The sequence below is a fragment of the Ammospiza caudacuta genome, chromosome 1 (genome assembly GCF_027887145.1).
Source record: "Ammospiza caudacuta isolate bAmmCau1 chromosome 1, bAmmCau1.pri, whole genome shotgun sequence".
Classification (NCBI taxonomy): domain Eukaryota; kingdom Metazoa; phylum Chordata; class Aves; order Passeriformes; family Passerellidae; genus Ammospiza; species Ammospiza caudacuta.
In genome coordinates this window covers 8,803,209-8,827,418 of record NC_080593.1, presented here as the reverse complement: position 1 = coordinate 8,827,418, position 24,210 = coordinate 8,803,209, and the positions used below count along the sequence as shown (strand labels likewise).

Here is a 24,210-nt window from a genome sequence, read left to right as displayed (position 1 = left end):
ACTACTCCACAGACATATCATCATGGCGTTTATGTGTATCTTGGTGGCCTGCAAGTCACTAACAATTAGCACAACTTGAGGCTACAACTAAACTGGATCATGAATATTAAATTCAAGATTTCTACATTACACTCCAAGCTTGAAGTTGCAGTTACAATTTATTTAAAACAATCTCAGAATCTCAATGAGACCCGGGGATGATGCTTCTCTCTTTAATAAGAAATGGTGAGGTTGCTACAAAAAAAAAAGTCAAGAAGCAGCCAGCTTTACAGAAAACAAAAATGAGAATTGCTGCTAACCTGGACTTTGAAAAGGACCTGATTACTTAGTAAGCAAATTACTAGATTGATGGCATTTAGTTCTGTTGGGAAATCTCATTTCTGAGACGTTCTGCACATTTCTGACCTTACAAACACATTGATGTGAGAACTTTACATACTCAGAGTTCCCAATATACCTGCAAGTACTATTCATGCATTGGGTATGAAGACCTGAATATTTTCATCATTTTACAGTCAACCCATAATATCTCTGAATTGCCTTATTTTATTGTAACAGTAGTGACTTACTGCTTTATAATAAAATGGAGCATTTTCACTCTCACATTCTAAAGAATTAACAAGAACTGAAGACACAGAAGGTGAACAAACACCAGTTTATAGATTTACTTTTTCATATTGTGATGACACAAATGTACTGAGTTATCTTTTAAAAGCACATTTACTCATCTCAGTGAAATAGCTTAAGATAACTTTACTATCATCTAATACTTTCTAGTATTATAATAGATACATTTTAGTTCTCTATTCAGTTTTTAAGCTCTAGATTACTCTTACTGTATTGTACTCAGCAGACTGTGTATTTTAATTGGATTTCTTTATAAGTCCTGATTTCTGCAAAGTAACTCTTTAACAGTGCTTAATTAACAGCAAAATAGCACATCCATAATACTTTTCCCTCTGTGCACTGACAAAAGTTTTGTGCTTTGCTTACAATGGATTTTTTAAAAGCTTCACATTTCATTCACAGAAATATACAAAAACCGAAGTACAACCTATATATCTCGATAAACAAAAACTTTTTAAACTTTTTACTGTAAGGGTGCCTGAGCACTTGCACCATCCTTGGAGATATTCAGAAGCCATCCACACGTGGTCCAGGACAATTGGCTTCAGGTGGCCCTGCTTGAGCAGGGGGATGGACCAGGTGACCTCCAGAGGTCCCTGTCAACCTCAGCCCTTCTGTGACTCTGTGTTTAGTACGTACTAAAGCTGAGATTGAAGAAAATCTACCATCATTAACACAGGGGGAAAAAAATCTGCAGTACTGGTTCTCCTTGGCTGTGCTAAACAGCAATCACCTTACAGAAAGATAAATGACAGTAAAATATAAATGCACAAGTTTTCTGCTCCATTTTACTGCCTACAGAGCACGTGCACACAGGAGCCAACATGACAAGTTAAAGGGTTACTGCATTTAGAAACCAGCTATTTCTCTCTTATTTAATAGCTGTTACCATCATGTTTAGCTGCTGCTGCTCCTCCTGCAGATGGGAATTCACTGATATGATTAAATTTGATGGTATGATAATGTATGGTAATCGTGATTAATCAGAAGCCCACTAGCAAATGGAGGATGTTGGGTATTATGTCACCTGCATTTTAAACTGCTTTCCCTCCATGGCAGCCTGACAATACTTGACAGCTGGAGAGATCTCATGCTGCATTTGCTTGCTACTACTTATAGATCTGATAAGAGAAAGTGCCCATCATTCCTTCACTATCTTAAGTGCTGTAATTATAGAGCTTTGCAGTCAAGTTGTGAAAACTGTACCTGTTAAAAACCAAAGCCTTTTGCTAGCTGCTGAACAAGCTCTGTCTCACATCTGCAAGGGCTATAATCTGAAAGAAATGTAATTTGATGCAGCAGTCTCATTCAAACATGATTTGCATGAAATGCTGTGTAAAGCAGTATCCAAGAAATGTCAATCAACACCACCTGATACCATGTATTCTGTTAAATGGAAACAAAATGCTTTCTACACTACCTGTGATCTGCCACTGCTACACAGCAATAGAGGGAAAATTTCATTTACTGTTACTCATTACAGTGAAGCCATAGCTAAAGCAAAATAATTGTGAGGAAGTAAGAGAATCACTTTCACAAGTGGCTTTTTATTTCCATTAACAGTTTGTCTCCTACACACGTACTGCTGCAAACATGTACAGGTTACTAAATATCAGTTTAAAATGACTGCCTGTAGTCAGATGCAGGACTCTAATTTGTCCTTACTACGTGGACAGTGAGTCCACACTAGTAACAACTGCTAACAAACCCTTACTCACATGTAGCAACTCATGACTGAATTTGAAAAAATGGGGAAAAAATTCCAACCCTATTTGCATTTCCCACAACACACAACAAACAATTCTGCAAGGACCTTTGTTTTCAAAAGCACTGCAAATTTCTGCCTCTAAATCCTCTAAGAGGTGGTGCAGCCACAGACCCAGGCCCACTGTAATGCCACTAAGCCAACCCATGTTTGCTAAAATAATGGTGGGGTGATCCATGACAGTCCAAGGATCACCTGGGAAAAATAAGTAATGTACCTTTTAGAATTAATTTGTATAGCACTAATATACTGCTTTTTTAAAAGAAATGTTTCAAACAAATGACCATGAAGGACAGCAACTTCTGTTTTGAGCAATGACTAGTCACTTGTTTAAAAAACCTCTCACAGATGAAATCAATAAAGAAGTGCTTAAAAAGAGTGTCAGGAACACAACACTCGAAAACTCAGAAATCAAACTACTGATTCCAGAAATGATGGAAAAATTAACCAAAACTGGTCAACTACCCTTCACAGCATCCATTTGAGACACCACCTGATGTGCTGGAGATCAAGTGGAAGCACATTGAATGAGAACATGAAGAAAGTCTACTAAGGTTTTTGCTGTTTAAGGAAATAAATGTATTGTTTGAGATAAAGATTATTTTAAAAATAAGTCCTGAGTTCCAAAAGCAAATAATGTCAAAATCCCCTGGGAATAAAACAGACATACAACATTGCTATTCACAAGGGCCTGAGAGTAAGTCACCCTGACAAAGTCTTAAAAATACTAAATAAAACATGATTTAGGTTTTACAATTCAGCTTCTTCAGACATGAATCCAAGAGTTATCTGAAAGACACCCACCCAGTGCACTAAGATGTCCTATCAAGAGAGAAAATCTTGGTGCATTAAAAAATAGCAAAGCCTTCCTGGCACAACTTAGTCAGGGTAGACATTGGTGCCACTTCATCTTGTGCTTGGTGCCTCTTCAGACTGTTGCCAAAGTTGAATAGTCCTTCTTCTCAAAGAAACTCAAGTTGACCAAAGATGTCTGTGGGCTGGGCACCTGCCCAGCTCACACCACACCCAGGGTGACAGCTTAAGGAGAACAGCTAAATGAGAACTGATCCCAAGCTCCTGAAGCTTTCCTGGCCAAAGGCACACAGCTCCATTAACAGGCTCTGCTCCATCTGCAGCAGCTGCAGAGGAGGATCCAGGTCATGGACAGAGGGGGAATGGCCTCAGAGCTGAGGAACCCCTCTCTTCTGCCTTTAGCAGAGGGAGGCAGGGTCTGCCCAGCTCCCTCTTCTCTCCAAATGCCCCACACTACAGTCACAAATCTGGATGCTAGAGATACCTCACAATTTCTGGCTGAAGAACAGAGACCTCCCTCTGCCACATTCCATCCCAAAGTGGGCATGACAACACTTCCACTTCTTTATGTCCATAAAATACTGCACATGTGTCTCATGTAGTATTATTACTTCAGTGTTCATAAGTTAACTAAATGATGTTTGAAGCCAAAAGCTTCTACACATTTTCCTTCAGGCAAACAATGAAATATTTCAGACATGGAATGTGCTGGTGGACTCAGATAAGCAGATGGTCCAGATTTTTTCATCCCTTAACTTCCAGCTTCACACTCACTAATGCTCTGGCCTCTGTAACAGCCAGTTAGCAGCAGTCTTTAGATAATAAAAAGAAATACCTCTTGCATTTTCTATTTAATCTCCTCTTCCTTATTTTATCCCATCTTTCTTCACACATCATAGGAATTTAAAGAGAAATTAGCCAAGATAACAAACACTGCATGAAAGACAGAAATCACAGTGGTCCCTCTTGTGTAATATAAAACCCTCCAGCTCCTTCCCCTGCAATGGGCCATCCACAAGAATTAGTAAATTGGTCAGAAAACACATGAAAAGTTCAGAAGAGCCACATAAGCAGTCTGTGAGTAAAATCTCCTGTGACATTCCTGTAAATGGATCAGTTTGCAAAGTAGACTGTTGTTTGTGAGATACCAACTGTGACACTGGGACAGGAAATCTGGAAAAGGCCTCTTAACCACTTTAAAGCAAAGGCAGAAGATAAAGCCAGACCTTATGTTAATCTATTCTTTAAACTGTTTAAAGAAAACATGTAGTTGGCACTTGCACAGGTCCAGGTTAATTCAAACCATGTTTTCAGACTGGATTACTGTGAACTATGGCCACAAGCACTGTGCAATTCAGACAAACAGAACTCACATCCTTAACTCCCAGATCCCACAAGTGCACCCTGTTTCTCAGCTGTGACACACCTCAGATCCACCGTTCATTCAGTCCTTGTCAGTTACAAACAGCTCTCCAAAACCATTCACACCAAGCCATCTCAAATGCTCAGAGAGTAACAGGTAAGACAACTCGATTGCTTGATTCAAGATTACTGTAAGTGCTAAAATAACTCTGTGTACACAACACAGATTCATTCCCTGGTATCTTTTCCAGTAGTCCCTCTCTAAACATTCCAGGAGTTAAGTTTTAAGAAAGAAATAACTGAACAATGAGCTCTACCTTGAAATACTAAAATTGAGATTCAAGATTAAGGGAATTTAATCAGCCCCCACTCTAAGCAGGCTCAGTCCTGATCAACACTAGCCTGACACAGCACTACATTATTTCCTATAATTCAGGTCTCACACCATATGTTAACATGCTCATTACAACTTTGTTCAACCCTTCAATTACATCCTTCTGCAGAAGGTTGTAAGAATTAACCATTACATGGTTACAAAGTCATTTCATCAGCCCTAAATTAACAACACCTGGTTTCCAATAGATTTAGGACTAGCAATTGATTAGCTCTGATTGAAGTTGTTCCCATATTTGGAGCACAAAGGCTCTCTGCACTGAGAGGTTTCTCTGCTAGATAAGATAGAAACTCAATGACAAATTTTTTCTTCAATTATGGCATTGCCCACTTCTGGTCTCTTCTTGCAAGAATTTAATTACTCTTCATGTTTCCACCTCTGTCACATTCAATGAAAAGAAACCATCCAGTTCAAAGTTCAAGGGGAAACCAGATTGCAAATATTTAATTCTAACCCCACTATCTTTTAGAAGCAAAGCAATCAGAGAAATCAGTTAACTGTTATCCTTTGATTATGCAATCTTAAAAACAAGAGCAAATTCAAGTTATTGCATATCCAGAGATTCTTTATACAATGAAAAAAAGGCTGAATGAACTGTACATAGTCTGGAGTAAGTCTTTGATCTTTTTCAAATGGCTTGTCAGAATTGTCTAACCACTGCTGCATTGCTTTAAGTCAACATTTATACATAAACAAGTGAATTAGAATAGCACAAAGGCATCTGACATGTAACAGCAAAAAAGGTAGTTCTGCAAGATAAAACGTTAGTCAGAAAGTAAATTTGTCTTCAGCTCAAGAGCTAACATACTACATTTAATAAAACAAACATGAGGTATGTACACAGTGACACTTAATTCCTAATCCTAATATGACTGATAACCCATGCAAAATTTATAAAGTACTTCATAGGGGAAGTCCACTTTATAACCCAGTGAGCCATGCAAAGATGAAGCAACTTTCTCAGGGTCATGCAGCACCTTACTGCTGAAGTACAAAAAAACCAGGGCAACCAAATGACAGTGCTAGACCCTCACAGTTAAGTCAGCCCTCCTCCTCCTCCTCCTTATGAAAATTTAATTATACTGACTCTTCTCTGGTGCACTGCTTATACAAATAAAAAGACTGCAAGCAGTCAAGTTTTTCCTTAGGCTAAGGAGCAAAAGTCTGACCAAAAAATGTTCAGTTTACTTTATTCCCTTTTAATAAACTGCTGCATTTAGATCAGTTAGGTTTGCAATACTTCTCAACTTGCAACCCCAAAAGTGAACAGAACTAAAATCTAATTTCACACTCAATTTAAATAAAAATTAATTTCCAATTTTTCTACGCTGATGTAAACACACTTCAAAGATGCCAATTGCAATGCCTTTACAGATATTCCTTATCCTCCAATTTCTTTTCCATCCCAAATTGTGTTTACTGGCAAATCAACTTAGTATCAAAGGAAAACAAATGCATGACACTTGTTTTCATAAAAAATAACAATTAAAACTACTTTCAAAATGTAAATAACGTCTCCCCATAATACTAAAGTGAAGAAACTACTTCATCTGGAAACCACAATATTTTTAGTTTTTAAAAAAGCTGAAAAATATTTTCCTTAAGATACAGCATGAATTTACTTAATGAAACTGTGGGTTTACAACTTAATTTTTTAAAACTTCACAGAAGAAATGCAGCAATGTAAAGACTGTTTCTCTGCAAAATACAGATACCACAATTCCTCAGCCATAAGTCATGTATGAAAAATATTCTGCATTAAAAAAAAAACAGGTCTGCACTAGGCAATCAAAAGTCACAGAGGGTTTCTGAAATTTGCTTCTTTCCAGTACATCTGATCTTTGTGCCTGAGATACCACACAGATGTTCAAACATCTATTTTCCTCCTTCAGCACTGCACACATCAACACATTTTTTGTGTGTTTTATATATTTGGGAAGTATAATATACAGGTTTTTACTTGAAAATACTTTAGGTAATATTGCAACCTAGGTCTTTTGCTTATTTTGATACTCTGCTAACCATTTCAACTAGAAATTTAGTATAACAAAATTGAAATTATGAGAAAAGTTCTAGAAGCATATACTGTTTCCATTCATAGAATTTAAAATAATTATGAAATAATTATGAAGTGAAATTAGCCCAGTGAAGCAGCTAAGTGTCTGGTTGGTTTTCAAAATTAGAAACATAACTGGCATTGCATGACCTTGCTTTCTTTTATGTTTTTTATATAAAAAACATGAGATGTTGAAATACCTTTAGTAATGATAAAAATGACTGCTGCATTTTACAATAAATACATACTACTGCTTTTTAAGCTTAGGGATTATTTCACATTGCCTTTTATTATATCAAATAAAATAAGGATTCTATTTATACAGAAAGAGTTGAGTAATAAAATGAAGCCCATATTCCTTAAGACAAGATGCATTCATGCCTTTCCCACTGGAGAGACTGGTTCAACAATTTTACAGTTAAACAGAATTAATTCTACTCTCAAAAATCCATTGACCTTAAGCTTTTAACAAACATTTTCAACTGCAGAGTGTATTGTCAATATTTACAAATCCTTAAAATTATATTTCACTAGAACAGCTTTTATTTGCAATATTAATATTTCCTTGCAAATGTATGCTTATCCATATCAGAGAAGAAGAAACAGCTGCTACTCACAGGAAATCTCTGGGGTCCTACAGCAGGTCTTGGCTGGGCAGGAACTGGCAGCAAGGGCACTGAAACAAGAAGCACCTTTTAACACCATTTGTTTTACCTAACAGTTGTTGTAGTTATTTCCAAAAGCATTTGCAATAAAAAGCCATGATTAAAATCTGCTACTTTTACTCTCACATGTCACAGTTCCTACAATTAACTTTGAGCAACCGTTCCCTCCCCTACAACATGCAACAGGGCAATTAGGATTCTCCTAGTTAATTTGCATAATTTAGTTCTGCTTTTTTCAAGAATTAAATTGCTCCTTGTTGCAGGAAGGCAAACTAGAGTAGTTATTCAGCCAAAGACATCCCTTAGACAAAGCTGACAGACACTAACAATAATTTCACGTTTCCAATAGAAGGATACATGATTAACTTGCCTTCTCAACTTCATGCCACTCAACATTTCCAAAGCATCTCCCAGTCTCACCACCAAACTACCACAAGAAACATGAACATGAGAGACACTAACTGGTAAAAATCACTGCTCATGAGGGTAAAATGAAGCAGGTAGCTGCAATTAACAGCACACAAAAACTACTTAGTCTGTCTGGCCTTGCCACCACAGTGTGTGTGTGTGCAACTGTGATCACAGAACTGCTGATCTCAGATGAAAGACACTGATTGCACAAAGATACTAAGAAGAATTAGGAGACCTTTTCCTGAAAAAATAACCTCTAAAACTAGTATTTCAGGGGGATTAACATGGATGATTTGCCCTTACAACTGCACTTTGAAATGCTAGGCACAAAAAGCTATTTCCCAAAACATTCACTTAATGGTATGGCAAAATGCACAAAGTGCTACAGCTGGATCACCCTGGGAACTGAGCCTGTATTCCAATCTCGAATACAAAGTGTAACAACAATTTTCCTATTTTCCAGAGCACTTTTTGTTTCCTCTCACAGTTGTGTAAGTGGTTAAAAATACAAACATTTCCACAATAAATGAAAGGCCTAGAGAAGTTCAATAAAGCATTTCCAACCACACAATGTGGTTGCTCATTTACTAAAAGCTTTTAGTAAGATTCTTCTCCAGTTTGTTTTTAGCACTTCTGAAAGTGAGAGGGAAACATTTCCCAGGCAGGGTTGAACACTGACTTTGCAGACAGCTCCTGTGTTACACTGCAGAGCAGGAAATATACTAAGAAATTCTTCTAGTTTGAGAGAGAAGTTGGGTGCATTTCCCAACACAGAGCTGACTAAGATGCCTCAAAAATCCCTTTTCCCTTGGTAACCAAGGCACAAGAACTAATGCATTAGTGTTTTTTTTTTCCAGTTCATGTCCATGTCTGGCTTCCATCCACTTTCATTAAGTACTTGTGGTTTGCTGGTTCAGAGACTGATGGGGTAAACTAATTGCAGCAGTCTTTCAGCATGGGAGGACTGTGTGCAAGCTTTGTATCACATTACACCAGAAAATGACTGCAAGAGCTTCATCCTGGCTTCTAATGAACATCTGTTGGTATCAAACAGCCATGGCCACACAGAAAAAAATTGGCAAGATGCTCTTGACAGACCTAGTCCTAAAATAGTTCAGGTATTACAGGTCAAAGAGGCACTGAGAAAAATGGCATAAGGTGGGAAATGTAGAGAAATGTCAACTGAACTAGAGTCTATTTCAGTATCCTGCCTCCAGCAGTAGCATAGAAATTCACATATTTATATATTTTCAACAAATTAATTTAATTCTCATGAAAGATAGTAGTTCAAACTCTGTGCCCTTTCAATCCTTGGACACTTGCTTAAGCAGCAAAGAAGTCTCAAGCCCTCATTTACTTGATGTCAAATATTCCATAGGTGTGAAAAGTATGTTTCCAAAATAATACACAGCATGTTGTAAGACACTATTTTAAGAAGATTAAATTGCTTCTTGCTATAAATTCCAACACTATACTGGAAAAGATGAAGAAGCAATTCCCACACTGATTATTCAGGAGAATTACAACGTGATTGTTCCCAAGACACCAAACAGTTTTCAAAAGGTAAATGGCATAGTGAGCTGCCATAAACTGCTCATTAGTTCATGTCAATTTTGGCAGCACCACAGGATCCCTGAAATAGTTACTGGTGGTGTAAACATTTAAGGGGAAAAATGCAACACCTATTATCACAGGTTAAATCAGTACTTCACAGTGCATCTATGTACAGCTGTCCTCACTAATAAATGGATCATACTCAAGTTTGGACACACATTCAGCAAAAATCACTACCTACAACTCAAAAATAATTTGCAGAATAGGACACAAAAAAAAGATACGAGACAAGACAATAATAGATATGGGATTCAAATGCCACAGGAGGCACAGCTGAACACCAACTGCACAGTACCTGCAGCAGGTATCCACAGAGCCTCATCTTTTAGGGGCTTGATAGTCCAACTCCTTAATCATTTATGAAACTTCAAAGACAAAAAATAGCAGCAATCCATTTAAAACTGACTTGAAAGTTACTGGTATTTTCAAATCAGGATTCAAGGCTGGGCAGGGAGATGGTGGCCACTGTAAAGACATTTGCCTTTGAAACATCAAAGGAATAGGCCTATGATAGGATTCCTCAACAGTGTTTCTGCTCCTTTTCAGGCTGAAGTGGCTGTCTAGTAAGAGCTCTTATAGATGGTTTTTTATTCACATGAAAATTTTGTAGCAATTTACAGGAGGTTTGAGTCTATTTTAGAAAATATTGATACACTCTAAGCATTTCAAGACTTACTGAAACCAAAAAGATGTTTAAAAAGTGTATTTCTATGATCTGCACTTAGGAAAAGTGTTCCTGATGCTGACAATTAGAAGCGTGTGAGCTTTATCCTGCCATAAAATTAGAGAGGAAAAAATGCCAGTCTACACTAAAACATGACAGCACACCATTAAAATTACCAGAACCTAAGTGTGCATATCATGCACTTCTAGACATGGCTTTTTTAGCTTCCAGGCATCACATTTTCAACAAGAGAATCCCAATAAACTTTGCACCTATCTGACTACATTCTCTAATGTGTAAAGCCCCTCATGTATCTGGAAATATGTTCAGCCAACAAGGGGCAGGACATCATCAAGACCACAAAGTCAATCTGATCTTTCATCCTTCCCATTACCCTGAAAGAAATGAGGCTGCAAGTGGAACACATCCTTTTGTTGCCAACCACCAGTCTCTGCCTACTGGAGCTTCAAGCAGATGGATTAAAGGAAGATTTTTTTAAGAGGAAGCTTGGAACAGCACTTCCTACACTGGAATTTCTATCTACCACTTGACTGCAGTGACTGCTTTAAAATTCACCTTAATATGCAAAAACCATTGAAGATGTTAGAATTACATTCATTTATCTACAGAAAGCTCCTAATTTCCAACACATTTTCACATTTTCCTTATGTGTGCAAGTGTTTACTTTCATGTGACATAACTGTACTGCTACAGATTAGGACTGAGATGGCCACTACTCTCAGTCACTGCAGGAGACTCAGCTTCCAATAGATGCTCTCTAATCAAGAAGATGAAATTTCTACAGTGACTTAAAAGATCATATTTAATAGTATGCTGCACACCTATTAGCAGAAAAAATTCAGCAGTCTTGCCAAGGACTCTTTCAGTAAAATGAATGGCACAAAGGGATTTCATATGAAGCAGCTGCCATCAATACACAGAGCAAAGAATGTCCTTGCTGAATGCAGGTTTTAACACCATTCAACAATCTCAACTCACTCTGCAGGGCAGCTCAGTCTAAGAGAACACCTGAACTTTTACAAGCCAAGAAATGAATGTGCACATAAAGTCAGCAGATGTAAGATGTTAAAAACCCAAGAACACCTTTCCTTTTACAAATCCAATACTGAAGATCTAACCTGCAGGAAGTATACAACTTTCTGGAAATAAGGATGTGCATAAAGATTGAAAAACTGAACAAGATCAAGCAAGAGACCTGCAACAGCTACAGTGCCACAGACATAGTGGCAAAGCTGAGAAGAGCCTGAAGCTGCCCAGCAATGTGAAAAAAAGACTCCTCAGACAAAGGGAAGAAAACACATTAAGATACTTCTGACATTAGGCAAAAGCACAAACTCTCAGTAGCCATTCCCAGGATTATGATCACATTATTGCTTACCTAGATAGAAAAGATCTAGTACTGTTTCACAGGGACAGAGAAAAGGCATCTAGAATAGTCTAGAAGCAATTTTTGCTTCTCATTAAACAGTAACTTACTTTGGTAGTGCTAGAAAAATGCACAGAAGGTACAAATCCACAAGTAAAGATTCTTTTGGAGTGTTTCCAGATAATCTGTCCTGATGCATAATTTTGTGGGAAGCACCACAGGGAAAAGCAAAATAAACTCTGACAAAGCCATATGTGAGCAGCAAAACAGACCTCTATACTTTGGCAATATTCTACCCTGCCAAATTCCTGCTTTTCATTGGTCAAATCAATGAAGCAAAGATAGCACTGGCTTGGAGTTCTGCTGATGTGAAGGGGGGAAAATACAGAAAATCTAATGGCAAATATGTATAAATATTGATGTATTTTTTTAGGCTGTCTTGTCCCAACATAATCAGAAATCAGAGCTATGCAGGTATCTTTTTTTAACCCTCTTTGGGATTAAACACTTCCTAAATAAGCAGCAGTATGAACAGCTTTGCTGAGAGCTACCCTAAGAAATGTAGCTCAAATGCTTGTGTTAACTTAGAGAAAACAGTATTTGCAAATCAAAACAATTACAGATGTTCTTCTGTGAAAGGAGAATTGAGGGCATGTATCTTGTCAAGAAAGGACAGCAACTGGTATCTTTCACAGAGCAATTACATGGCAAGGAGTGCCTCAGTACCCTCTCACCAAAACAGGTAGATTGTCCTCGGAAATTCACAAATTATAGTACTTTCCTAGTTTTGAAAAATGACATTTATTGTTTTTTGAGAAGCACATTCTCTTTTCAGTTTCCATTTTTCCTGCTCTTCTCAGGCTTTACATCAGAACAGCAAACATGGTAAAAGCTGAAAAGGCTTTGCTTGTTCAGCTGGCCACAGTCCAACAACATTATGTCTTACTTCAGGCAAAACATTTGTTTCAAGCTTCAAGAAAAAAACCCAGCAGTCTGAAGAACATTTCCATGAAGTGATAAACAAACAAATTGTTCCATCTCTGGCAAAGAATGAGCTGAGTCACGCTTGCATGACTGGCAAGGTGTTCAGAGATCTCACCTTGTACGGGCGTCACCACGGTCCCCTTGAAATGAGGATTGATGTGGATGTTCTTCGGCTGCTGGGGGGTCACTGGAGGGGGAGTCATCATTATTCGAGGTGTTTCTATCTGAGGGGGCATATGTAGCCCTGGAGGAGGAGAAGAATGATGCTGATGCTGTAAAGGAAGCAGAGATTGTAACTGTTGCTGCTGCTGCTGTTGTTGCTGCTGTTGCTGTTGTTGTTGTTGCTGCTGTTGTTGCTGCTGGAACAGACTCATAACAGGTTGCTGGTGTGTTGGAATTAACCTCTGTGAGTGAGTCTAAAGTCAGACAAAAGAACAGAGTCACTAGGCTTTAAAGTCAAAATATCCTGACATAAATGAGCACAAAACCAAGACATCTCTGGAGAACAATTAAGGCCAATTATGAACAGAAAAAATTCTTTTCCCTAAAATCAACTGGATCCACCAAAAACCATCAGCACAGGAAAGCAAAGGAGCAATCAAAAACATTCAAGTGAAGAAGAAAGCAACAAAGAGCAAAGAAGCACAGGGAATGCAGACACATTCACTCATTTTTAACAGTGAAACCATCTGGTTTCATATGTAGTCAGGGCTCTGCATAGGTCAGTGTTATTAACTGCAATAAGGTTTATGTGGAGATCACTAGAAATCTGAGTCCTAGTACCAAAACAAATCCACTACCTCTTCTCTCATGTATACAAGAGCCTCTCTCAGATAACAGACCTAGCACTAGCAACAGAAGTCAAAATACAAATTCAGGTATCAGTGCAGCACAAATTCAACTACTCTTCAATATCAGTGCAGCACACCTAACCATACTGCTTGAAGAAAAAACTCATTTGAAGATATATTTCAAAGGTCTCCTTCCAAACACAGAAGAAAGTCTCTTGCTGCTCAACTATTAGAAAAAAATGGCCAAAATCAGTGCTAATAAATAGTGTCTCTTCTCAGAGACATCCTTCTGCCCCTCAAGTCACTGTTACTAGATCTCAGTCCTACATCAGCAACTTCTAAGAGGCAGTGCAAGAAGAGGCCCAAGGAGACAACCTTTTAGCAACAAAGGTGCGACAGACTTTCTTGTTTCTTCCAGTGTACATAAAGCACAGAACTACATAGTATGCACAAAAAGACACTGTGATGAATACAAAAATATTTACATTTAAAATCAAAATAGCTTGCAATGACTGCAGCAAAACAGAAAAAAATATTCAACCTTCACTGCTTAAAAAGCACAAAATTTAATACTGCAGGGCTCTCAAGCACTGAGATATCCACCGACTCCTGCCAGTGACCAGCACCTACTTACTGCTGTTGGAAAAAATCACCTTTGTTTAACACAGATGACCTTGTCCTGCAAAGATATATAAAGACTTTGTTCTACAATCTCAGCTTCCAGTATATTTTATGACAGTGAACAAAAATAAGTGATGACCTCTTGATCACTTGCTGGAGATGGTTTTGGTTTTCATAAGGCTTTTTTGATGGGAAAAGTAAAGTCTTAATATTGTGATACAAAGCACAGCAGAGAAATAGAAAAGAGCAACAAAGCTAAATTTCATTTGAAATCCCAAAATAGTAAATTATCTAGTAATGAAGTGCTGATTACTGTCCTCAGCTTTTATTTACCTCCATAGTAGCATAGCTTATAGGCAAACAGATTTTTTAAAGAAGTATCAGCAAAAACATTACCTTGACAGAAGCCAAGAAGCATTTTACAAAATCATATTTTTTAAACTACATTATTATAAATAATGAAGGATTGAACATGTTTCCATGTTGTATGAAGACTTTTCAGAGGAATTCAGTTTTTCCTCCATCCTCATGCTAACCAGCAGTTAAGTCTGACTGTGACTCATCAGTCAAAATGCACTTTTCATTTGGAGGTCTTGAGATTGCTCAAGGTGAAGCCAGTAACAGGACTGAGCACATACTTTGCAATCATCACATCACACAAAGCCCACACTGCCTAAGAGTGCCCAGAAAGAGCAGAAAGTCTACACTGGAACATATATCCCATCTTTGCAAAGATTCATGATTTAAAATACATTTCTCTACAACTTCCTGCAAGGATGCTCAAAGAATACTAAGGATTGAAAGGTACCATTGATGGCTGGTTTGGCAGCAGTGCAGGCCTGTGATCCTTCATTCTTCCCCTGTCATTACTGTCTCTCCTTTGGTCTCCCATTCCATGGCACATGACTGAGCCTCCTCTTCTCCCTCCTCTCCTGGAGCCGTACCGCCCCTGCTTGAGCTGCCTCTCCCTCTCTTCAAACTCACGTAGGGCTGCCTGGGCTTCTGCAGAAAGCTCTGTCGAGACAGAAAAATGGGGAAAATTATTTTAGCTTCGTGCTGAAAAGGTGGAAAACACAATGACAAATAAAACACTGCTAGAACTACAGAAGAATCCCTGCAACTAACAAAATTTGTAGGCACTTGATCTCCTTTAGGTGGCATGTTAACATTTTGTTAAAACATCTTTAAAAGGGAAAAGCACAGATACTTCTGTCTTCTGCACAGGCAAAAAGCAGCAGATAAATGAAACAAACGAACAAAAAGGTTTGGTTGTTTTCTTTTTCAAGATGGTATTGAAGTCTGTCTTCTGCTCTAAGAGAAGGCTGTGGCTCCCCTCAAAGTATTATCTTTAACATCTCACTTATCTGCAAATGTCAGGAAAGACAATGAACCTGCAGTAAACTTTACTGTAAAGGATCTGTTGAGTCTTCCATATAAACAGATTTTATGCACCACTCTTCTGCACATTGGCCTACTCCAAAGAAGGACATCCTGCTTGCTGAAATGTTTCAAGTACATAACTAAATTTTTGTTTTACTGTATGTGGTTTAAGAACCAACTGTACTTCACAAGTGGTAATTCCACTGAAGAGAGAGCACACATTAAAATCTGTGCTTAGCTCAAGCCAAACACATGGCTGCTGGTAACACCCAGCCAACTCACATCATTGGGTTGGCTGTGTTGAGTAAACACCAGAAAACACATGGTACTTAGCAAAGATGACAAATTTGCTTGAAGCCTTGGATAGTGCTGACAACATTAAAATGATGCAGTAATAGACCCAGGTAATGAAATCACTTGAAAATACAGAAAAGGTCTACAACAGACTTCAGAAAACATACCATGAAAGTATGAGCAGAACCACTCACCAGGTTTCAATCACTTACAAGGGGTAATAAACTTTAACTCAAACATGCAGCTGAATCTTTTGCCATGTGCTAGTCAGATCCTTTGTTAACCCTAAATTGATTTCTGCCTCTAACACAGCAAAATTAAACTACTAAAAACAAACACACTCGTGACAAATAAAAGCATATTTTGAACTAATATGGTATTTACTTGTCAATACTACACACAGTGGCCATAATATCAGAATTACAGTAATTAGTATCTGGCAGGAGACATTACAACTGTCTCCACACCATGAGATATCCTCTCCCAAGAATACATAACTAAATCAATTAGAAAACTCTAACAATTTCTTGTGAGTCTAAAGGCCAAAGCTACTTAACCCACCTCCATCTTTAACATCTTCATAAGTAATCTCTGTTAGTCTTTGAAGTTGAGGATTGACAGAAGGGCAGAAAAGGGTGAGCACTGAGCATTCCCTCTGCGGCAGTTGTTCTTACTTTGCTACAAAAACTATCTGCATGACTGAGCTGTAAAGACTGTCAATTTGCATGTCCCAGTTTACAGAAGTATTTAGCACCTCCACAAAGCAGGAGCTTTTCAATTTTTAAAAGTTCTGAACTTGCTGATGGCCTGTAAGAACACAGCAAACATGACAGACTTCTAAAAGCCCAGGATCTGCCCAGGTTTCCTATTTTATTTTTGGACATTGGTGATGAGAAGTTTCTTTACCTCCTTTTCTCTCCACTCTGACACCACAACTGAATGGCATAAAGCCTTAACAAATACTCTTATGAAATGCTACCTTTGCCCTCAAGGCACTGCAGAGCCCAAGACAATCAGGCTTTATGAGGAAAATTTTACACAATGCTCACAATGAGGGAAGAAATCACAGTCCCTCAAGTCTTAGTATGAAGTGTCCATTTCTAACAAAAATTAAGAGAAATGTACTCTTGCCCAAAGCAATTAAAAACATTAGATGCAAGTAACACAACTGCCATAGTCATTTCTGGCTGCCAGGGATCAAAAATGCTGGTTAGATAGGAAAAACTATCTAGCTCTTATTTCAAGTCTTCTTCCTCTCCACACCTGAATCAAGTTGTGTTTCTTCAGAAACCCACAAACACTGAAGGGCAAATGTGGGCTTTGACCTGACCTGCCTGAAAGACAGACCCCTACTCTCCATACATTCAAGAGGGAAAATAGTGCCACTATGCTGCAAAAGAGTGTCTCTATCCCTCATCCAGAAATGATCCAAGTCCTGCAGGGCATACTGAGCGTTCTGCTGCTTGGACAGATGTTTTGTTTTCCCAGGAATAGGACAGGGAGGGCAATTTCTCTGACATCTTCCACACTACAACCCTGAACTCAGCACTGGAGTCTGGAAAATAAAGTTCAGTCATTGCAACAAGTACCTACCAATGATGGTGAAGTTCCTATTAAATAACTTTGATCACATGTGAGGAAGGCAATTTTTAATGAACCTGGGAACAGAGCTAGGCTTCCTAAAAATCAAAACTATGGCCAAGTCTCTCAGCCTCTTGAGCACACACTGAAGGACACTGAATAGAAACAAGGATGGGCTGCTCCCAACAAAATTACCTCAGAGCACTGTGCTGATAAAGCTTGGGGAGGGAATGACAGCATCCATGCAAAGTCAAGTTTGTCAATCTTGGATGTGCAGAATCACTCCCTTTAAAATACATAAATTGTTTTCCTCCTCACTTTACACAAAATTTCTCAAACTTTTAAGGCCATGTCCTTAAAGGCACAGCCCACACTCTCAGTTTTTCAGCCAGAGTAGGGACCAACTTTGGAAAAAAATCCCAAACAAAACCACACAAAAATTCACATACATACTACACCTATGACCACAGAAGTACAATATAAAAACTGGATTTTAAAAATAAGACGATTACATCAATAAAGTAAATTTCCTCCACAACATGCCACTGCTTAGACAAAAGTGCAGGTTCAGAACCCTCTTGCAGAAGTTAAGACTGATGCCATGAGCACCTCAAGTGCTGCATGTAGCTACATATCACCCACCACACATCAAAATATCATCAGCTCTATTATGAGGGGGCTGCATATTGAATTTGAGAGCACTGTGTCCCATACACAGATCAAGCAGAGGAGAAGGCACGGGAGATGGTTTTGCAAGGAGGGAAGCAACAGAAACAGTCCCTGCTTCCCTGAAAGCAGCCTCAGACTGCTCAAGAAAAGAGGGGATGAGCAGAGGAAGAAGAGATTCTCCTTCCCTCCCTGGGCTCTTCCAAGCACAGCCAGGTGTTCATCCATATGAACACAGCTCCTCCCTGGCTAAGAACTCGTGCACAACTACAAATACATATTCATTTACATATATAAGCAGTATGTTGTCATTTCTCCTCATCATCCAGATCTGCAAACTGATTACACTCTGTGCTTCTGGACACAGAGCAACTGGACAAATTTAGAACACTTCAACTTCCCAGGCCTGCCTGAAATCTCAGACATGAGGCATCACAGTGAACATAAGCCAGCTAAGCAGGGCATAACAAGAAGTACTGCCACATCCAAAGTGACCTTTGTTAGCACTTTGCAATTGGTTCTGCAGAAGTCTAAGGGTTTGAGTTGTGTATTTTTGATTAGATAGAAAGGGAATACTTTAATTTGGTAATACCAAAGACATTTTTACTCTTCACATTCTTTAAGATCTGATTACATCCAGAGAATAATTACTATTCCCACTCTGAGAAGGCTTCATGTAATGGCACTGAAAGAAGATAATGTACTTCTTATCAAAGGTGACAAACTTGGTATTGCTAGAAATCAATTGCACAGCTGTCCTATAATACCCCTCTTCTGAACTTTGAAAATCCATTCTTTACATTATCTGGGATGAAGAATTGTTTAGGAAAGATCTTAGCTACATTACTGAGAAGACTGTATTTTTACATCTTTTTTACCAGCACACACTTGGTCTCATCTTGACTGTACAGTTCTCACACACAGTTAATGCAGTGAATCAGCAATTATTTTTCCAGTGTCTCTAAGTGTCAAGATTAATTTCACTATTGCTGGTAATAAAATGGTTTCAAATGACATCTTTAATCAGTAAGTAAGAATGCACTCCTCCAATAGAGACAAGCTGTCACAAAAGGTCACCAAAATGTGACAGGATGGAAATTACGTTTGTAACTTCAACTGAAATGTTAATTCCTCTTTAAGTGTTTTCTGAACTATGTTCATATTTTAGAGTAAGGAGATGTAGGTCTGCAATGGAATTTCATTTTTAAACCATAGCAGCTGTAAAAATTTGCTCTACAATCTTAAAAGGAAGCAGTTATTTATATCTGCAAACAGAATTTTTGTGGTTTAACCTTCTACCACATGGTCAGTTATCTGGTCTCTATCAACAAATCATTAAGAAAAACTAGTATATGAATAGAAACCATTTCACAACAGCAATATTGTGGTTTTGCCAAACATTAGTTTAAAAACCTCTTTATAGAATCATCCACATGTGCACTCATCTTTTCCTTCTATCTCAGAGCTACATCTCAGATTATTTAGAATTACATTTGGAAGTCTAATTCAAATCACTGTTCCCTTAACAGTCATGCTCCACTATAAGGTTTTCTCCTTACTGGCTGGTCTTGTTTTTATATTAAACTAAATCCACAGACAGATGAAAACAAATGCAATTGTCCTTTATCTTGTAATTATGCGCAGAAATTTAGTTATTCCAGTGCACTCTTGTTTTTAAATTTTCTGTTTTGTCAAGCCACCAACACCTTTTGTATAAACAAGATACAGTCTCTGTGTGGTTTGTAGAAATGTGGTCTCATGGTTGCAAATATATTTGGAATGCACCTGAGCTAAAACACCCTTTGCCTTTTACTACCACTCATTACAGCTCTGCAAAACAATCCATTGCCACAAAGCCTCACCCAAAGTTTCTGGAATGTTCCTCCTTTCTCTTGTCACATCTGAGAGCCTGATGATGGTTCCTTCTTTCCGTTCGGTTTTGAAACGTAATCGTCCGGACTCTTCATCATCATCCTCCTCCTCATCAGACTCTTCTTTTGTTTCTTCTTGAAGTTCCAGAGACCCAATAGCTGCCTAAATCACAAAAACCAGAGGACATGTTGCCTCAAAAAACCAAGTCTCTTATAAACAGTATCAAAAGCAAGCTTTCTTTAAAAGCCCCTTTCTACAAATTTTGCTGGCATTATACATTGTGTTCATTATAATTCAGGGAACATTTAAGAGCTGGTGATTTTTTTAAAATAAAAATACATGTACTACATGATAAATAATAAAGTAAAACACATTTAGAAAATAAATTTGCTGTAATATTTAAGGGATTATTGAAACTCCAGTTAGAACCTCCATCTGATTAGTAGGTACTTCTGCACACAGATTTTTATCACTGAATTGACTATGATGCAAACTTTGGTTACTACCAGATTCAAATAACAGAACAGTAAAATCCATTTTTTTTCATCTTTTAACAACTGTCAGTACCATGCTGTTAAAAAAACCTAACCAAACAAGATAACCTTGTATCTCAATCCCATTCCTCTAGGTATGTATGCCTGTACCTTGCTCCTCAAATACCTCCCAGTTTCAATTCAGTAATTGATGGGAGAATAAGAATAAGATTGGATAAAACTGGAAATACCAAATTTATATTCTGGGTGCTATTGGAATGCTTCTGGAATTTACTTTCCAGTTCTCTCTAGAACATTTATTTAAATAAAACAATGTTCCAAATGAAAATGGATCCCTCTCCTTCAAATGAATAGAAACTTAGAAAAAGATTCCATTTTCACATGTAGGCCTGATGAAAATGTCCAGAGTGTTACACAAGTTATACTGGATTTCTACAGCATTAGAAGTGTTCTAATATCATGTGATTCTCCATAAAAATTTTTGGTTACTTGATTATGTGGTATTTGATTATTTCTTGTACAAGCCTACTTGTCCATTTCTTAGAGCCTGTTAAATTAAAATGAACATGCATTTTAATTCTATGCAAAGCCACTAAATACATCATAAATTTAATGCTGCTTGAGGACAGTTAAAAAATGAGCCAAATCTAACATGTAAAAATGGTTTAATCTTCTAATTAACCACATCAGTGCAGAAATTTATATGAGAAAGGCACAGCAAGTGTGACACTCAGGTGGACAGATATTAAATCACAAATCAAGAAAGAATTAATAGCATAATTGTGCAAGAAACTGCAAATTTCCCTATCTAGCAACCTAACTGCATTCATAACCAAAATAAAAATGAGTGAAGCAAGATCAGAGACAGGGTGACCTGGCAAAACAGTTTCTGCTTTAAAAGACAGCAAACCTTGAACTCAAGCTCAAAGCTACTCCAGCTTTGGTCTGGTGAATAAAAGATCTGCATACTTAGTTACAGGGCTTTAATGGGCTACTGATCCCATTTTATCCATTCCAGACAAACTTTTAAGCCCTCCATTTCCTGACCTCACAAAACTGCTTTAAGATACAACTAAGAGAACAGTCAAATTTTACAAAAGATTTTAAGGCTTTCATGTTACAAATATATTTATTTTGGTATAAAAACTTAATCATATTAAAAAAAAAAAACAGGCAAAAACAACAGGGAAAGCAGGAGGAAAAAAACACCTTCAACAAGACTGAAAGAAATCCAAACCTCAAAAGCAAACCCAACTGAGCACAACTGGTCTAATTAACATATCCACATATAATCAAAACACCTTTGAGGGCAAGCATTTGATACTGGTAGAACAGAGGAGGGATGTTAGCAAGGAAAGAGATGCTAACATGGTTTAATGAAAACAAACAACACCAAGAGAAAGACAGGGCTGGCATTTTACTTGAAAAGAGGGACTCCCAAAAGAGCAAGGAGAAGCAATATCTCTATTAAATCTGCTTTTCATAAATATCACAAACTCCATAATTTCACTGTCTGACTTCTTCCTTTTAGAAACTTTTCCTTGAGGATCAGGATTTGGAAGTCAGAACTGGAGCAGCTGTTTTGCAAGACATGCTTACTCTACACCGAGCCTCCTGCTTTACTCTAAAGCACAAACCCCAGACACATCTAGGGCCCTTAGAAGCTACATTGGAATTCTGGTTTTTATTAATCAAAGACTGGTCTCAGTCATGTAATCTCATCTGTGAGTGCTAAACTTAATCATGCAAGGCTCTATGTGTGGCTCAAACTTCAGAATTGGGACTAGAAAGAATAATGAAGTCTACATTGTCCTGAAAACTTCTGCTATGTTTTAATGAAATGCTATTAAAAACCCTGAAACACTCTGTTGAATTTGACAATTATCATTCTGGAAAAAAAAATCTATTCTAAAAAGAAAATATAAGAAAACATCCTAATTTCTGACAGACTATCAGACTTACCTACAGAACAATAAAAAAAAATTCCAAACTTTTCTAGACTAGCATTATTCTACTCTTACCCACTTATACCAATTCTGAAGTCTTGGTCTGACCCACTTTATTCACCAGCATAATGCTCATGCCACCCATTAACCAGCAACAGCCATACAAGCATTACATATCAAAGACAAAAAAAATATCAAAGGAGCTAATGAAAAAGCAGGCACCAAGGCAAGGCAGTGCTGGAGAATGGTAACTGACCCATATCCAAATCTGATTATTGAGGGATTTATGCAATGGAACACAAACATGTCTGACAGCCACCCATGAGTTCTCTCCACACAGCTCCAGGAAAGGCTGGCTGAGCAGGGTAGGAGCCCACATCCTTCCCCTGCAGTTTGTTCTGCACTTGTAAAATGCAAGATTCCTGCAGGATCATTTCCACCTTCCAGCCAAACAGAAGCTGCTTTGCCAAGATACAGCATGAATGGATTCTATGTTTCAAAAAAACAACTGCAGACACAGAATTAAGCCATATTTTTACTTACAGGATTTGCTTTAATACCTGCTAATCATGAATATCTCTGCATAGATTTTAACAGCCCTTGAATGGCCACTTGAGGTCACTGCACTGGACTCACCAGCCCAGGCTTCCCAAAGGGAGCTCTACATTTCCCACTATGACACCTTGCACAAAGCTACCACAGAGCTTTGCTGACCCTTACACAGAAACAGAATGACCTTTCTGGTGCCACGAGGTCAGGGGCTCCTGCCATCCTCATTCAATAACTGTGCCCTAAATCCCAGCCACTGAGCAAGACTCCTCACACTGGGTTATGATCTGCTGTGGAGAAGGGCTGAGTGCTCCTGCCCTGAGCAGCTTACAGGAATGGTGTCAGACACAGCCCAAGGGATGCTGCAGAAACACTGACACAGCATGATCCTCCCAAAGATGGGATCCCCCCAGACACAGGATCCCCCCCACACACAGGTGAAGCCCCAAAACAGATAGCCCTCAAGAAATAATGAGTTAAAACATAGAATGTGAGGCATTTGAAAAAGGCATAGTATTAGGAAGCACATAGAGCAATTAATCAGCTAAAACATGAAACACAATGACAGGACAGAGATAGGGATAGGAGAAGTGATGGGCTAAGCATGATCAGAGCCAACAATGTCAAACTGACCCTAAGAACTTTGCCAAGCCATAGAGAACAAGCCAAGTACACCGGGAATTGACCGAATTAGGAAAGAGGTTCAAAAGTTTAAAGAGGAAGACCCATCAGGAGACCCCAGCCCATGATGAAGGCAACCGGAATGACCACCAAGATGATCCTCAAAAGAAGTGTCCCCGCCCACGCTCTGCCTACACCACGCCCCATATGAATATTCATGAAAAGGTATGATTATGTATATGATCTGATGCAATCTTATATCCAAAACTGTATATAAGCTTGCTTTTGTTACGGGAAACTCGGAAATCCACTTTGTGATTTCCCTGACGCGTCACAATAAAATACCTCCTGCTTATTAGACTTAAGCTGAGTCTCTTAGGCAGTTATTCTTTGCCTTTTGGGGCAAAATTCGGCATCACAGGGTTCAGGAGAGCTTTGTTCCAGATATGCAGAAGATGTGCAAAACCAACTAAATTAAAGGTGAAACAAAGAACTTCTACTAATAAGCCATAAAAAAGGAAGTGGAGGCATCTGCTACAGGTAAACACTGAAGAAGATGCACTTGCTCAGTCCCAGGGGATCAAAAAATAACAGGGCAGATAGGAGGATATTATACCTATTCCAAGGGCACCTCGATTCCACAGATGAAAAAT

At 38.2% G+C, this 24,210-nt stretch overlaps 1 protein-coding gene across 1 annotated transcript in view; it reads right to left on the bottom strand.

Moving 5' to 3' along the window:
• RBM33 (RNA binding motif protein 33) overlaps positions 1 to 24,210 on the bottom strand; it is a 100,174-nt gene that overhangs the window by 46,365 nt on the left and 29,599 nt on the right. The window contains exons 7-10 of the mRNA XM_058815625.1: positions 19,938 to 20,109; positions 14,963 to 15,168; positions 12,858 to 13,158; positions 7,635 to 7,693 (exon numbers count right to left, since the gene is read on the bottom strand). Of these exons, the coding sequence (XP_058671608.1) occupies positions 7,635 to 7,693; positions 12,858 to 13,158; positions 14,963 to 15,168; positions 19,938 to 20,109 (738 nt within the window). The remainder of the gene's footprint in view (positions 1 to 7,634; positions 7,694 to 12,857; positions 13,159 to 14,962; positions 15,169 to 19,937; positions 20,110 to 24,210) is intronic.